Source organism: Rattus norvegicus, chromosome 8 (assembly GCF_036323735.1).
Source record: "Rattus norvegicus strain BN/NHsdMcwi chromosome 8, GRCr8, whole genome shotgun sequence".
Taxonomy (NCBI): domain Eukaryota; kingdom Metazoa; phylum Chordata; class Mammalia; order Rodentia; family Muridae; genus Rattus; species Rattus norvegicus.
The window spans coordinates 65746848-65763493 of NC_086026.1; the positions used below are offsets into that span (position 1 = coordinate 65746848).

A 16646-nucleotide genomic window follows, 5' to 3' on the forward strand; every position below is an offset into this window, starting at 1 on the left:
ATATACATTCAATTCTCTCCCTCTCTCCCTTCTTCCCTCCCTCCCTCTCTCCCCCTCTCCCCTTCTCCCCTCTCCCTCTTCCCCTGTCTCTCTCCCTCTCCTTCTCCCTCTCCTTCTTCCTCTCTCTCCCTCTCTCTCCCTCTCTCTAAACTTGACACAACCTAAAGTCACCTGGGAAGACAGTCTTTTTTTTTTTTCTTAAGACAGGATCTCTCTACACAGTTGTAGACCAGGCTGGTTTTGAACTCATAGAGATCCACCTGCTTTAACCTACTGAGTGCTGGGATTAAAAACATATGCCACCGCACCTGGCAGAGAAGCATCTTAATGAGGAATAATCTACTTCAGGTTGGCCTTTGGGCATGTGTGTGGTGCGTTCTCTTGAATGTTAATTGCGGTAGGAAGACCCACCATGAATGTGATCAGCACCCTTTACTTGGCCAGACCTTGACTGTGTTAGAGGGACACCAACTGAGCATAGGAAGCACTTAAGGATCCGTGTTTAGTCTCTCTCTTCTTTACTATGGACGTTATGCTCTGGGTTTCCTCCTTCCTTCAGCCCTGGTAGAGTATGACCAGGAACTGGGATGAGATGGACTCCTCTTCTGCTGTGCTGCTTTAGTTGGGTATTTTATCAAGGTGACAGCTTGTGGGACATGGAGGACTTACTGTGTGAGTGAAGCCCTGCGTGAATGTATGTTGCTGAGATTGGGCATAGCCCTGTCAAAGACCAGAGCCTCATCTAGGGGATGATGGCAAAACCAGCCACCCCTCAACCCCTCAAGAGAAAGCTCAAAGGGATGGCAAAGCCTTCTCCTGGTCATGCACCACTGTTGATAGTGTTGCAGAAAGTATCCACCATAGCATTCTCCCTACCTCCGATTTATAGCCTGAAGCCTGCTCCTTACAAGATGAGCTCCCTGCCCCCTTGTTCAGCTATATGTCATAAACCTGGAGCCATCCCTCGGGCCCTATTATTACATTTCCTGCCACTGGACTGTGAATGTGTGTTTATCAAGGTCAGCTGTATTAAAATTTTCAAAATTAAGTTTTTTAGAAAATGTGAAAACTTCTTGCCATTGTCTGTTTTCCACAATTACATGGGCTTTTATATAATGATTTCAGTATATTTTCATGAATTTTTTGGGGGGAGTCTCAATCATAGATTTCTAATCAATAAGAGAAATGTCTTCTTCTGTTGCTAGATGATGGAGAAGGAATAAAAAATCACAATATTCCCTCCCCTTCTAAATTGGTTAGTTATCCACTGAGATGAACTTCACCTGTTTCTTGACCTCCTATAACATAAAGCATTAGTTTTTATAAAACAGAATGCAAACCTTTTCAAAGTGAGTATAAAATTTAATTTATTTTTTAATTGAGTAATTGAAACATGAGTTTTATAAACAAAGCTCATACTTTCCCTGCTAGACATTTCTACTTCTCTCTGCTCTGTTGGCAGTTCAAGAGGGATGGCTGAAAGACAGCCTAGGTGTCTATCACTAAGACTTCTTTGGCAATAACCATTTCCTAGCTAAAGGGAATTTTAGGGGTCATAGAGGTGGTTCAGCATGTAAAGATGCATGATCCTCAAACCTCACAACTTGACTTCAGTCCCAGGGCCCACAAATAGGTGGAAAAAAGCATCCCCACAGAGTTATCTTCTGATCTCCACACATGTACCGGGACACTCGAACCTATATACATACATGCACACACAATAATAGTAATAAATTTGGGGGATTTTTATGTACGTGTATGTGTGTAGGTATGTGCATGTGCCTGTATGTGCATGTGCCTTTGGGTGCCAGAAGGAAGCATCAGATTCCCTAGAGCTGGAGTTAACGGTAGCTGTGGTCTTCCTGGCTTAGGAGATGGGAAGAGAACTCAAGTTCTCTGGAAAGGCATTTGTGCTCCTGACTTCTGAGTCATCTTCCAGCCCAATAAATTGTTAAAGGAAGAATTTTGGTTGTATGTACTTGTGATGATGTGGTTTGGTTTGATTTGGTGAAGCAGGAACTTGCTATGTAGCTTGAGGCGATCTGAAACTTTAAACCTTCCTACCTCTGCTTCCTATGTTCATATTTTTAAATGTGTTTTCATGTTGAATATGAAGTTAAATTTTAACTTAAAAAAAAACTAATATGTGTTTGCCTAGCATGCATGAAACGTTGGCTCTAAACCCCGACACAATTAACTGGTCATGGTGGTACATACTTATAATGTGAAATATTATTGTGCATTTATATTGTGATTTTCAAAACCAAACATTTTAAGCAAATGCCAAGCTCATTGTCATGGCCTGGTTTTTTATAATTAATTGATTTTTTTTAAAACTCCATATTTTGACTTTTGGTATTTCCTAAGGCTGTATATAGTGTGCTCTACATTTCTCCCTGAGGAGACTGCCAGTGAGCCACACCACCTGATGGACTGTGGCATGAGGCCATCACATTCACTAGATTAAATGTACTACTATTATATACTCTGTGTGTGTGTGTGTGTGTGTGTGTGTGTGTGTGTGTGTGTGTGTGTGTGTGCAGTTTTATCTCTTTTTCATTGTTTGAGAATTTCCTATGTGTGTTTTGGTCAAATGCCATGAATTTTTTTATTCTGGATAATTTCAGTACATTTTTACTAGGTAGGTGAAAGCAAGAGGCTCAGAAGTTCAAGATCATAGTGGAGCATTAGGTGTGACTCAGTCTCAATAAATACATATGTATCTAGATCTACCCTTATATATATGTGTGTCTATTAGATAGATAGATAGATAGATAGATAGATAGATAGATAGATAGATAGATAGATAGAATGAATGAATCTTGACTTGGGATGGCACTGTGGTACAGTCAGTCTTGCAGTTCCATCCTATGGCCCAGGTACAGCCGTCACTCAGCCTCCAGTGTGCAAGGATTGAAGGCATGAACCACCATATTTGATTTTCCACTTTCATTAAAATAACAACAGTGTTTCTGGAAATTGGAACATTAAAGTCTGAAAATTAATTATTCATAAATCTGCCACCTTCTAATTTAACTTGTTTGGAACATTTAGGTGTTTGTTTCGGTCTTTTTTTCTTACCTATCTTTATATACTTCCTCATACATATTTCATTGAAGACTCTTGTAAGAGTTAAAAAGTAGCTTTTGCATTCTTGTTTGCAGAGCATATGAAATATTTTACTTCGTTCTCACAGCCTTCTCTTGAGGCAAAAAGAGCCCATTGTACAAGAACCTGTACAGCCTCTCTGTGGTACCACAGCAGATTTCAGTTCATGACAAAAGCACGTGCTAACACAGCAAGTGGATGTGTTTAGAAGAAAAGCTGTACAAACCAGTCTGCTGCCCACTGAACTCCAGTAATAGACAGTTCCAAAATTATATGTCCTATCAAATTTTAGTAAACCCAGAAAATATGCATTATCTTGAAGTAATCAAGTTAGTCTTGTTATTCTTTTGTTACAATTAATGTGGTTTTTATCTTTTTCACCTAAAATCCATAGATTATAAACCAAAAAGGTTCCATCTGTGAAAAGTGAGACTCAGGACAGGCAAACAAGTATCCTCAGAAACTGGTCTCTGAGGGCTTTCAATACATCAGACCTGAGTTTCGTGGCTATTTAGTAACTTGTCTTCTTTAGAATTTAGAAGCAAAATACAATAAAAATAATTGAGGGTACTTCATTCATCTGTTTGTTTGCCTGTTTGTTCTTGAACCTTTTCATTGTAGTGGTAGTGGTAGTGAAGACAGTACTTTTGCCTCCTTGTTGATAAGTTTCTTGTTTCTCTTTTGGCAGAGGAAATCTGAATCACCCAGTGTCCTCTACAATGTTTTTAGGTTGTTGGTTTTGTTGCTGTTGTTGTGTTATTGTCATTGTCGGGGGTGTCGGGGCAGGGTTTCCTGTATCCCAGACTGTTCTCAAGCTCACTATGCAGCCAAGAATGATCTTGAACTTCTGCTCATTTTGCAGCTACTTCCCAAGTGCTGGGATGACAGGCATAGGCCCCCTTCCCTGTTTGTGGAGTGCTGGAGATTGAACCAGTTGGGTTGTACAGACTGGACAGTCACTATCAACTGAGCTGTATCCAATCCCCGCACTGGCTTTTGAAAGAGTAAAGATTAAGAATTCCCTGCCTTTAAAAGAAACATCTTCCCACAGCTACAGAAGTGAGCTGGGTAAGATTACCGAGAGAAGGTGTGCTCCCTGCACCTGCCAGCACCTTTGCCCTAGAACCTCCGCTAATGTTTGGCTGGGCCCTGTGCTGCTTCTGCTTTCTTGTGTGTTACCTTCCTAAGTCCCTAGCCTTGAAGCATACTGTTTTGATGCTCCCTGCCTTAGCATTAACTGCATTTCTCAATAGCTAAGTGCTCCAGGCTAACTGTTGTATGTCAGTTAGTTCAGCTGTTGTCCAGTGCATCAGTTAGTGCACTGTGATGATTAAAGGTCGCCTCGGCTGTTTACCTTAGCACTGAATTCATCTACATCTCTGTATATCTGTTATGCTAAAGTAGATATTTACATATAGTGGCCATTGCCACCTTTCCACATAGTTTTTAGCTATTTGCCTGTCTCCAAATTATGAAGTATAACTATGAAAAGACATGAGATTGTTGTTGTTATTTTTATTTTATTTACTTCTGTCATTCTGCAGTGTATATTAGTCTTCTATTGACCAAATACTGAGAAAATCAGTGTACAGTAGAACCTTTTTGGGGGGAGGGCAGTTTGTGGTTTTGGAAGATCAAGCCAGGATCGCTTTAGTTCCGTGGGGCTGAGATAAGCTAGGTTTAATTGTGGAGAATGGAGTAAAGCAAAACTCTCACCTGAGAGCAGCTAGGAGGAAAGAAAAAGGGAAGGAAGACAAGAATGAAGACCAGGAAGAGAAGGAAAGGGTCAGAAAACAAAAAAGAAAAAAGATGCCTTCCCAGAGTATGTCCTCCCCTTGAACATCCCCACCCTCTCCCACTAGTAGCAGCTGCAAACCAGTTAGTTCTTCAGCACATGAACTTGTCATGGTAGGATATATTCCCAACCCAACCATAATGCCAAACATAGTGACATAGAATAAACTACAACAGTGTTTAAAGCGTTTTAGAGATCTCATTATGTTCCCTCTTGATCATTCAAACTCCCTATGTCAGTCATTCTCCTGCCTCTGCTTCCTAAATGCTGGAATCACAGATGTGTGCTACCATGCTAATTTTAAATTCCCTGATCCTGATAAACCTTCCTAAGGACCACCAAGAAGAGAGGCTGGAAAAATGACTCAGGTTAAAGCACTGGCTGCTCTTCTAGAGGTTCTAGGTTTGATTCCCAGCAACCACCTGACCGCTCAAACATCTGAAACTCCACTTCTAGGAGCCCCAATGCCTTCTGCTGACACTGCACACACCTGGTACACATATACAAGCAGGTCTCACACATATAAATATGCACATAAAATACAAATAAATATGAAAAATAGTTATCAAGAAGAGAGTGCAAAATACACATACCTTCACCAAATAAAATGTTTTTATTTTTGTTCTTTACATAATTAAAAATTTTGTTCTTTTAAAATGTCATAAATGTTTAGTTAGATGTGGCTCAATATTAAACAGAGAATTTGCCAAGCATTGCTGAAGCCCTGGGTTTATTCCCCACCCCTACCAAAGAGAGAGAAAGGAGGCAGAGAGAGGTAGGTAGGGATGTGTGTATATATCAGAGAGAGAATATCACATGATATCCTATAGGGAATATAGTTATCCCAACATTCCCTTTTCTATCTTCCTTTTGTGTTTTGTTTTGTTTTGTTTTTTATATGTTTTGTTTTTGTTTGGAGACAGGGTCTCACTGTGTAGCTCTGCATGTCCTGGAACTCGCTCACCAGAGTAGGCTGGAACTCACAATTCAAATTTGTGTGCTGGGGTTAAAGGTGTGCACTACAACTATCCAGCTTAATTTTTTGTTTTGAGATCGTGTTTCTTTTAACTTTGGCTGGCCTTGAACTCACAGTGTGTGAAGTCAAGAGTGCCCTTGAATTTCTAATCTGCCTCCACCTCCCAAATGCTGAGGTTATCCTCATGTACCAGCATGGTCAGTTTATGTGGGTTAATTCAGTACCAGGACTCCTCACGTGCTAACCAAGCACTGTAGCAGCTGAGCTACATCCCAGGCCCTCACACCACCTTCTTACTGCTATAGTATACCAGGAAATTAGAAAGGTGCTCCACACTGAGGAAGTGAAGCCAAATTTTATTGAGTTATATTGGTCTGAGTTGATCTTGGGCATTCCTTGTTTCTTCCAGTAAACTTCCTCTTTTACTGCTAATAAAAGCAGTGCTTAGGTAGGCTGTGTAGGAATTGCAGTTTGAGACCAACGGACACCATAAAACAGCCAAACAAATGGACCGTAAACTCCAAGACAATACCCTGTTGTAAAATGACAAGTTTTGCTTTGGCAGAAGAAAGTGGTGATTTTATTTTTCCTGTTATCACTGAAACAAATACTGCTTCTTTACTTTTGTGAGGACTTTTTCCCTTCAGTACATGTGTGTCTTAATAGCGTTCCACCAAGGGGGATGCATGCCCATGTCCCAGAATTCACCTGTCTAGAAAGAAACTGACTGTAGGATTTCTTTTAATTATTTGATTCTTATTGGCAAAACTGTTACTTCATAAACATACTAAACAAGATGGCAACTTTATGTTTGTTTCTAACTCTGGCCTCTTCTTTTTCTTTCTTGATTTTGAAGAACATGTCTAGCTCAAGAAAGATAGCATACCATAAAATGCCATAAAACACAGCTGCCCACCATTGACAGCAAATACAATCTTGATTCCATGGTGAAAAGAAGGAACAGGGGCTTATTGTTGAAAATGTATGGCAGCTCGATCATTTCTCCTGTAGCAGGATACCTATCTGCTTTCAAAACAATTACAATAGTATATTTTCAGTGCAGCCTACCTTTTATTATGAATCAGATCAATGGACTGGCATTAATCTATGTACAGGGAACAGTTTGTAGATTTATTCCTAATTGTATTTGGTTTGTTTTGAACGTCAAGCCTGGCTCCTCCTTCAGTACATAAATCAACTACTTCACACCTACCTTTACTACTAGTTCCTTCTAAGCCTCTATTACCTTTCTGGTTCCTTGCCGAAGCCTCCTACATGGTCTCTACCCATTTCCCTCTCTGCCTGCCCACAGCCCCATAAAAATATTAGATCTCATGCCTTATTTACTTTTAGTAGCTTCCTTTCTAGGACATAAGCCAAACCCTTAATGTAACCTTCAAAGCTTAGTGCTGTGGTTAGCTCTCAAACTACTGCTTTTGCCTCTGGATCTGTCTGCCCAATTGCCACCTCCTTCAGCCATACCAGGCATTCCCACTCGGTGTCCATCTGCTCGGCCTGCTCTTCCTTCACATACGTATACACCGTTTCCCCCAAAGGAAACCGCACTGAAGCTTAGCCTCTACATGTAAAATACTCCCTCCCCTTGAGCCCTAAACCTCACTATTTAGCATCATTCATTTACTCAGTAGTTTTGATGTCTGCCCCAGTATACTGTGAGCTCCAAAAGTATTGGGGTTTTTGCCTGTTGTGAGCGTCTTATCATATCCCCAGTGTATAGAAAAGCCTAACGTGATAGGTAGACAGCAGATGTTTGCTGAATGGATGAATAAATGAAGGATTTGGTTTTCTGCTATCTCAGTCTTAGAATTTTTTAAATCAGTAATGGTCACAGGAGCCTGAGCTGAAACCCTAGAAATAAAAAACCCTGTACACTACCTGCTCTACCCAGCCTCTAGCCAAATACTGCCTTATGTCCATCTCTCTGCTTTATTTTTTGAATTTTTTGAGACAAGATCTCACTGTGTAGGTCAGGCTAGCCTCAGACTTACTATATAGCTGGAGTTGGCCTGGAACTATTCATCCTACAGCTCCCACCTTCCAAATCCCGTGTGTGAAACCATGGCCACCACACCTATCTCTGGAGTGCTGTTGTTTTAATGTTTATGAGTGTTTTGCCTGAATCTATGTCTGTTCACCACGTGTGTGTGCCTGGTGCCCACAGAGGCTGAAAAGGGGCATCAGATCCTCTGGCACTGGAGTTATAAATATGGAATTATAAATTGTGAGTGCCAGGAATTGAACCTGGGTCCTCTGCACAACAAGTGCTCTAACCACTGGGTTTCCAGTCCCCATACGTTTTGTTGGTTGGTTGGGTTTGGTTTGGTTTGTCCTCAGTTGTCCTTTTGCCACAGCCTCTCAAGTGCTGGGCTTAGCCTCATGCCCACCACCTAGTTGGGCCATCTCACTCTTTGTCTGTTCTTATTTCTCTTTCACTCAGGCTCCTACACGAATGACTGAGGTCCAAGGCTGAAGATGCTCAGCTTTCTGAGCATTATTTCAGGAATTTGTATACGGATTGCCTCCCCTGCTTCAGCCCTCCCAGATAACCTGTCTTCATCTCTTCTCTTGTCCCATTTAAAAGGCTGCAGCGAGAGTCTTTACTCAGTCTCATTTAACTGCCAAGTAGGATTAGCAGTGTTCTTACCCTCGCTGTAAAACATACTAATTAATGCCTACAGCCTACTGAGTGTTCTCAGCTAAATATTCACAGCTAGTAGATGATGCTGTAGTAAGCCTTTGTACTTCCACTTCCTCCGCTTAAATGTATAGGCATAGCAAAGTCAGTTGTGTTTATGCCTACCTGGTTATGTGCCCCCAAAAATGTAAATTATACATCTAATTAGATATTGCTAAATAGCTAATGCAGTAATTTTTAAATGAATGAACTTTTTTAAGCAGCTTTAGGCCCACAGGAATAAATGAAGCAAGGAGAATTCTGTGTGCTCACCATTCCCACAACCCACAGCTGACCCCACTGTCAGCATCCTGGCCAGAATGGCACAGCTGTTGTAGCCAGCACAAAATTGGCACACCACTATAATTCACATCAAGGTTTACTCTTGCTGGTATACATGCAGTGGGTTTTGACAGACATATGATAATATCTGTCCCTCACTGAATTACCCTACAGGAGAGTTTCAGTCCACATTCATTGTTCCCCACACCAAATCCTGGCAACTATTTTTACTCCATGGGATATCAAATTAATAGACTCATGCAATATTACTGAATGTAGCCTTTTCATACTGTCTTTTACTTAGTAATATGTATTATTTCTTCTGTGCCTTGCCATGGCTTGCCAGCCCATTCTTTGTATTATTGAATAACATGCTATATCTGGTTATAACACACTTTATTTACCAACTGAAAGACATGTTTATTATATCCAGGCTTGGCAGATATGAATAAAACTACTATAAATACCCATGTCTAGCAGGTTTTATATGGACATAGTTTTTAACTCAATTAATCAAATACCAAAGATAAGAGTACACTTACTCTTAGAAGAGACTTAAATTTCTTCCACAGGATTTATCATTTTGCATTCCCGTCAACAGTGGGGATTACCATTGCTCCATGTCCCTGCCAGCACTTACTATAGTCGGTACTTTGGATTGTGGCCATCTAGTAGATAGTAGTAGTTTTAATCTGCAATTACTTCGTAACGTGATGTTGAACTTCCGATATCATCTGCCTGTCTTCTTTGATAAGGTTCTATTCTGCAAGTTTTGGTCCTTTTTAAATTGTTCTTATTCAATGTGGTTTTTACAAAAATTTCTCCCAATTTGAAACCTATTTTTCATTCCTTTGATATTTTCTTTTGCAGAGGAAAAGTTTTTAATCTGAAATTATGAGTAGTTCTACTTCCTTTTGGTAGTTCTATCAAAAGGGATAGCTCTCTATCCCGTTCTATTGTATGCATCTTTATATTTAAAGTGGTTTTCTTTGTAGGTAATTTATAATTGAGGGTTTTTTTTCATTTTTTATTGTATTTCTATTTTGTAGGAGAGGTAAGGGTGTGGATGTGAGTATACATGTGTCACAGTACTCATGCAAAGGTCACCAGACAACTTTTGAAGTTTTCTCCTTCTATCTTGTGAGACTAGAATCTCTGTCTCTGTCCCCCGCATGCTCCTGGCATGTGTATTCCAATAAGCTTCAGGGGCTCCTATTCTGACCTCTGGTCTTCCTGTAGGAGTGCTGGGATCACAGCACCAGTGGGTCAGTGTCTGTGGGTTATGGCAATCTACCTCGGGCCATCAGAACTCTCCCAACAGGCACTTTTGCCCATCAGGTGCCCATGTTGCATGGCTTGCAGGTGGAGATCATAGAACAACTCCCAGAGATTGGTTCTCTCTTTTACCGTGGGTCCTAGGACTCAACTCATGTCATCAGAGCTGCTTGGCAAGTGGTATTCTTTTCCCTGGTCCAGGGATTATTTTTTAAATGTCACCCAATTTCCTTTTTTGTTGCCCTATATTAACAAAAGCCACATTCCTCTTGTTATTACTTGTTGAATATATGTGTGTTTGCATGTATATGTAGTGCACACATGTATGCATGCATGTAGAAGCCTAAAGTTGACTGTAGGTGGCTTGCTCTCCATATTTTGTCTTGAGACAGTCTCAGTTGAACCCAGATCTTCCTGATTTGGCTTGTCTTAACCATCTTGCTCCAGAAATCCCATCTTACCTCCCAAGTGCTAGGATTACCAGCAACTGCCACATCTTGCCAGCTTCGTACATAGATCTTCACCTCACTCTTGGTAGGGAAAGTATCCACTGGGCCATCTCTCCACATACCCCCAAACCATGTTCCCATTATGACTTGGTTCCTCAAGAGAATGGGTAGTTAGTATGATTGATATAAATTTTAATTTTATATCAGTTATTAGATATCTTAAATTAGCTCTTGGCTAAGTGAATAGTGTTGTGCAGAATTTGGGGGCTTCCAAAGCTAAGGTGCAGACTCAAAGCATAAGCCTCAAAATAATAGGATTTTTTAGGACTGTAGCCAGAAGACTTGGGTAGGTCCCTCTGCCAGGAAGTATCTTGCATGATATTTATGTAAGCTGCAGTAGAAAAGCAAATTTGTGTATTTTGCTTTGCCTTTATACACATTTCTTTCTCCTTCCAGAGTAGCATTCATTAAATGTCTTAAATGCCTTGCATGGGATTGTAAAGTTCACTGTGACCTCTGTACTGCTACATTATTAGGCCCAGATGATGCACTTGAAGGACTTTTGGCATTCAGTGGCTTAGTAGCCATGATTCAGTTTGAATCACCCCATCATGGACCAGATGAGAGCTTCCTTCCCACGGGATCCAAGCCATATTTTTGAGAATCATTATATTTTCCAACTTTCTGAACTACTTTAGAGGCCTCTGGTTTTCACTGGCCTTTTCTTCATTTCCTTCTTTTGTTGATCTTGGCCCCTTTATCTTCCACCCACTTTATTACTCATTTCTTAGGGGCCTGACTGCTCAGTAACACTGAGAAAATGTATCTGAAGCCATATGGGTTGAGTAACACAAACTTAAGAGAGTGCAGGGGTGGGGTTGGGAGGGTAGAGAGTATGTGTTCTCTGGACTTCCTTTGTTTATGTGGTCTGTTTATATGTTGTTAAGGTTGTGTTATCCAGCTGTCTCCCTACATTTCAAAAACTGACCAAGATATCTGGGGAACACTCTTAAGAAGGCCATGTTGACATAGTGAGAGGAAAAAAAAAAAAACCAATTTGTTCTCTGCCAAATAATATATCCCTTTAAGAATGTGGGAGCAATGCCAAAAAGCTTCTGAGGCTCTTGAAAGGCCAGTGACTTCTAAGGGACACTTTTAGAAATAAATTTAGAAATAAATTGACCAAGTCCTTTTCAGGCTGGAGGATGTGTGACTGTTAGACTGTGCTATCTAAGTCTTTGTGAGGAAGGAACCAAGTTAAATGCACGTTAACACTGGTGTTGGTAACCAAGTACATTTACGTTGGGAATCACTCTACAAAGCAAGTGGAATTCTACAGTATTTGTTAGAGGCGTTCCACTGTAAACACCTTGTCTCGAAGAAACTGAAAATGGCTCTCAAGCCTTCCTGCATGTGGCATGAACACCTTCCTCTGCCTTCCAGGCTCTCTATGTGCCGTAGTTCCTGAGATAAGTACAGAGAAGCCTTTTAGTCATACTCAGCTATTTATGGGCCTTGGTCTGCTAAATAATAAATTTAGAAGTGAAATAACTAAGAGCTAGAAGTAAAGCATCAGTTTCAGTTTTTAGGGTTAAACCACTCCACTGAACATTGAGAATGTGGGTCGTCATCACTGCAGTTGCTTCCTATCCCCTGAATCCCCCCACCTCACCCCAGGATGAACACTGGCTCGCTCTGGCTGCTCTGCCTGCCTTTAATGGCCCCTCCCCAGCAGCCCCAGGACTGCCAAGGGCCCCCTCAGTGAAATCCATCGTTCCCTTCTCAATTCGCCACTGATTGCGGCCTTCTCTCTTGAGTGCTTTGCAGTTCCACTTAAGTGGCTGATGTTTGGGGTCACTATTGAATGTTTTGTGTGAATATCACTTTCGTGATGAATTGGCTGCTGCTGCTTTTAGCTGTATGGGGTGAAGCCCTTGGTGGTAAACCTTGAAAGGGAAAAATCCTTCTCTGTAGAGATATGCTAAATGAAATTACTCTCTTTGTCACTTTGTCCTTTTATCCTTGCAGTCTGATAACCTCAGGTTGCTGTGATTTATGTGTTTTCTTCAATTAAGCTGAGCTGTTTGCTATGCGCGCAGGTGCATGCTATTGGCGCCAGGGATTATGGCAGTGAAGTGGTGCACGTTTCTGACCTGGAAGTGTGGTTTCTCTGACTCAGAACCACATCAGTATGCCTTCTGTCCTCTACTTCCTTTACACTATTTCCCTTTTGAAGGGCTCGGTTTGTCGCCATTTAATCCAGGCATGATTCATGAGGGACTAAGAGCTGGTGATGTTGTAACAATAATACTGCATATAGTAATACTGCAAACACTTGCTGCTTTAGCCCTTTCTCTGTGTATGAAGCACTTTCAGCTTAATCTCTCTTGTAAGTTAAGTCAGCAGTTCTGTCTGTGTCTACAATGGGGACATGTTAGCTTAAAGTGGTTGATTAAATATTTTGCTCAAGGTTGCAGCGCTTCCAGGTCACTCCACCTAAAAGTCTCTACACGAAATGAATACTTTTAAAGGCCTGGGGAGATGGTGCAGTGGGTAAAAATGCTTGCTGCACAGACCTCCCCGTGGAAGGAGAGCCTCTGACCTCCACACATAAACCATAGCATTTGCGTGTGCACACACATACACCTGCATCTACACATGCCATGCGCAAACAATAGCAAGTTAAAGTTGCTTTACTTTCTTAAAGAACACTTTACAGGATGAATAAAAGATTTTCCAAAGTATACCATGCTTATTAAAACTGGGCTTGTTCACATGTATTTGTATGTGTGTGTGGTGTATATATATGTGGTATATTCTCATGTATGTGCATGTATACACACCTATGCATGCAGAGAAGACCATCAGGTGCCCTAGTCTATTAATTTCTAGTGAATTCCCTCATGACAGGGCTTCTTACTGAACCTGGAGCTCACCATTTCAGCTAGTATGACCTACCAGTAATTCCCAGTATCCCTCCAGTCTGTCCTCTCTGCCCCAGCACTGGGTTTATAAGTATGCCGCGGAGCCATACCTAGCTTCATATGTGAGTACTGAGGAGTAAGCTGGGGTTCTCATGCTTGCACACTGCCACTCTTACTTACCCACTAAGCCATTTCCTTAGCCCCCAACTTGTTTTTCATCTGCTTAGTTGATAAAGACCATGGTTAAAAGCCCTTTAGCCACAGAGTTTAAATTGATGTGTCCAAGTCAGAGAAACAAACATTCAGGTCAGTTTCTATTCTGTTGCTGATGTAATAAAGCTAAGAAAGGCAGGCCCTTAAATTAGTGGAGCTTGAACCAGAAGTAATTAAGCCATTAATTTCTTTTTATGATTCTTTCTTCCTCTCAGGGAGATGGAAAGCTTGATGTCCAGTTCTACCCTGCCGCCCCTTTCTGCAGATGAAGACGGCTCCAAGGAGAGTAACGGTCTGGCTGTAACTGGGTAAGCAGCTGCTCTGGGACACCAAACCTCCGCAGAGGCTTCAGAACACAGCTTCTGACAAAGTTGGAGGTGCTAACGAGGCAGTTTTGTTCCATAAGTGGTAGAAGGTGCATTTGTTGGGCTTTTCAAAGAGAGCTGTTGTAAACTGCTTTGTAATGTGCTTTTGGCTGCAGCCCGGTCCCTGTAAATTGGTACAGCCTGGCAAAGGTATTACCTGTCACACAGAACACGCTAAAAATCAAATGCATTTTCTCTGTAAGCTATGATAGGTTGTTCCCCCCCACCCCCCCAGACTTGTGTATGGTTTGTGCATGTGTGTAGACAGGTGGAAGTAGAGTGTCATTAGTCTCTCTCTCTCTCTCTCTCTCTCTCTCTCTCTCTCTCTCTCTCTCTCTCTTTGCTTTTTGGGGGGTTTTTGTTGTTTTTTGGGGGGTCTTTTTTCTTTCTTTTTTTTTTTTTTTGTTTCCTCTTTAATGAGTTAGCCAGCAAGCCCCCATGATCTTCCTGGGTCCACTTCCTTCAGGTGTGTACGGGGCTGTTCCAGGCATTTACACGAGTTGTGGGATCCACACTCTGATCCTCAAGCACTCTTAGCCACTGAGCCATGTCTTCAGCCCAGGTTCTAGCTTGACCATTGGTCAATGATACTTCAAGATGCCCCTGAGACACCACGGCGCAGATCCATGCGAAAGCATGTTGCATGCGGGGCACGTTGGGGTCGACTTTCAATTACTCCCTCAAGGCAAGTGACTAGAAGGCAACCCCGAATGGCTATTACAAGCAGTTTTTATACTTTTTTAGGGGCACAGGTTACCTCAAAAAGGTTACAGTTCAAACTTATTGGCTAAGCATATTGACCTTTAAATCTATTGGCTAGCAAGCACAGTCAGTACATTCTGAGAATTTTCTACTCAACAATGTTCCTATGGGTGGAGAATGGAACTTGGACTAGCCTTGAACCTAGGCAGGAAGCTGGAACCTGGCCTAGCCTTGCCCCAAGGCCGGTCGGTATAAGGCTGGCAAAAGCCCCTATGGTCCTTTAGCCCTCTACTATGATCCTTTGTTCAAGATGTTTAGAAGCTGGAGTAGAAAAGATGGTTTGGCGATTAAGAACACTGGCTCTTCTTCCAGAGAACCTTGGTTCAATCCTCAGCACCCACATGCCCAGCTCAACAACCACTCCAGTTAGTTCTAGGTGATCTGTTGCTGCCTTCTGACCTCGGAGGGCTTATTAGGCAGATCTGTAAAAGGATTCAGAGAAAGGTTAATAGCCACATCTACCTCGAAAGTCTGTTCTGCTTGAGAGGTTTCTCCATATATCCCTGGCTGGCCTGGAACTCACTCTGTGGATCAGTCTGGTCTCACACTCAGATCCGCCTGCCTCTGCCTCCTGGCCACTCACTATGCCTGGCTTGAGGTTTTTATCGTTTCTTGATATTTAGAAGCTATTTACTAAAGAAGAAATATTCCCTAATAGATAAATAGAATTATTTTAATCCTTAAAGCCCTTTTAAAAGTACCCAAAGCAGATGTTATGTGATTCTGTTCTCTTCCCTCACATTCATTTCTCGCTCATTAACATATCTGCCTTTTGACCTCTTGGCTTAAATGCAGCTGCCCCCCAAGGCTTTTCTAAAGGCTGCCTATTTACTAGGTTAGATCATTCGGGAAGACTGCTCAGTGTGGCCAGGCGAGCTGACATACCCCTTTAAGCTTAGCATTTGGGAGACAGAGGCAGGCAAATCTCTGTGTGTTCAAGTCCAGCAGGGCCTGCAGAGTGGGATCCTGTCTCAACACTTTTTTCAGTTGTATACCAAAGAGTGTTCGGGCCTTAGATCAAAAATCAAACATCAAAAGAAATAACAGACTTGGTCTTTTTATTTTACTGTTTATCTTGGATTGACAGTATCTCACTATGTAGCCCAAATGAGCCTCATTCTGTAAAGCAAGCTGTCCTCAGATTTGAGGCCTTCCTCCTGCCTCTGCCTTCTGAGTGCTGGAATTATAAACTGGACCACCACACTTGTCTCCTTCCTAGCTCAATCATGAGAGAAAAGTGGGGCAGTAAACAGAGTTTAGTAAGCAGGATGCCTGCTGTGTTGATAGGAAGTAAAGTAGGGGCCTGGGTGTGGCGTAGGAAGGGTTAGGGGGGACAATTTTAGACAATAGCCAAGAAAGCATTTACTGAGAACATAATTTAAACGTTGTGCTCCCTCCCCCAAAACAAATCAGGTCACTAGAATGTTACCACCTAAGGAAAATTTTTACAGGCAGAGGAAGCAATCAAGCAAAGAGCCTGGAAGGAAGGACATCACTGCCTTGTATTAACTGCCAGAAAGGCAGTGTGGCTAAAGCAGCAGACTGAAAGGTGGGAGTTAAAGGACTCGATGGGTGCTTCTTCAGTGTGCCAAGGAAATGCCTTGAGATCTTATAAGGCTGTGTTTCTAGCAAGCTTGCAGCTAATGTCCCGAATGCTAATAGGCCATACTCTGAGTAGGAAGGGCCGCCCGCCATGCAAGACTGTAAGATTCTTTAACCTTCTCTCTACACACTGGAGGGTTTGAAGAAAATGAGGTCTGACTGACTTCTTGCTGATGTGATTGTTCTGCTGCCAGTAGGAC

At 41.8% G+C, this 16646-nt stretch overlaps 1 protein-coding gene across 2 annotated transcripts in view; it reads left to right on the forward strand.

Moving 5' to 3' along the window:
- Hmg20a (high mobility group 20A) overlaps nucleotides 1-16646 on the forward strand; it is a 75976-nt gene that overhangs the window by 31160 nt on the left and 28170 nt on the right. For both annotated transcript variants that reach the window (NM_001108150.1, XM_006243117.5), the window contains exon 2: nucleotides 13933-14025. In NM_001108150.1, the coding sequence (NP_001101620.1) occupies nucleotides 13937-14025 (89 nt within the window). In that variant the 5' untranslated portion in view covers nucleotides 13933-13936. The remainder of the gene's footprint in view (nucleotides 1-13932; nucleotides 14026-16646) is intronic.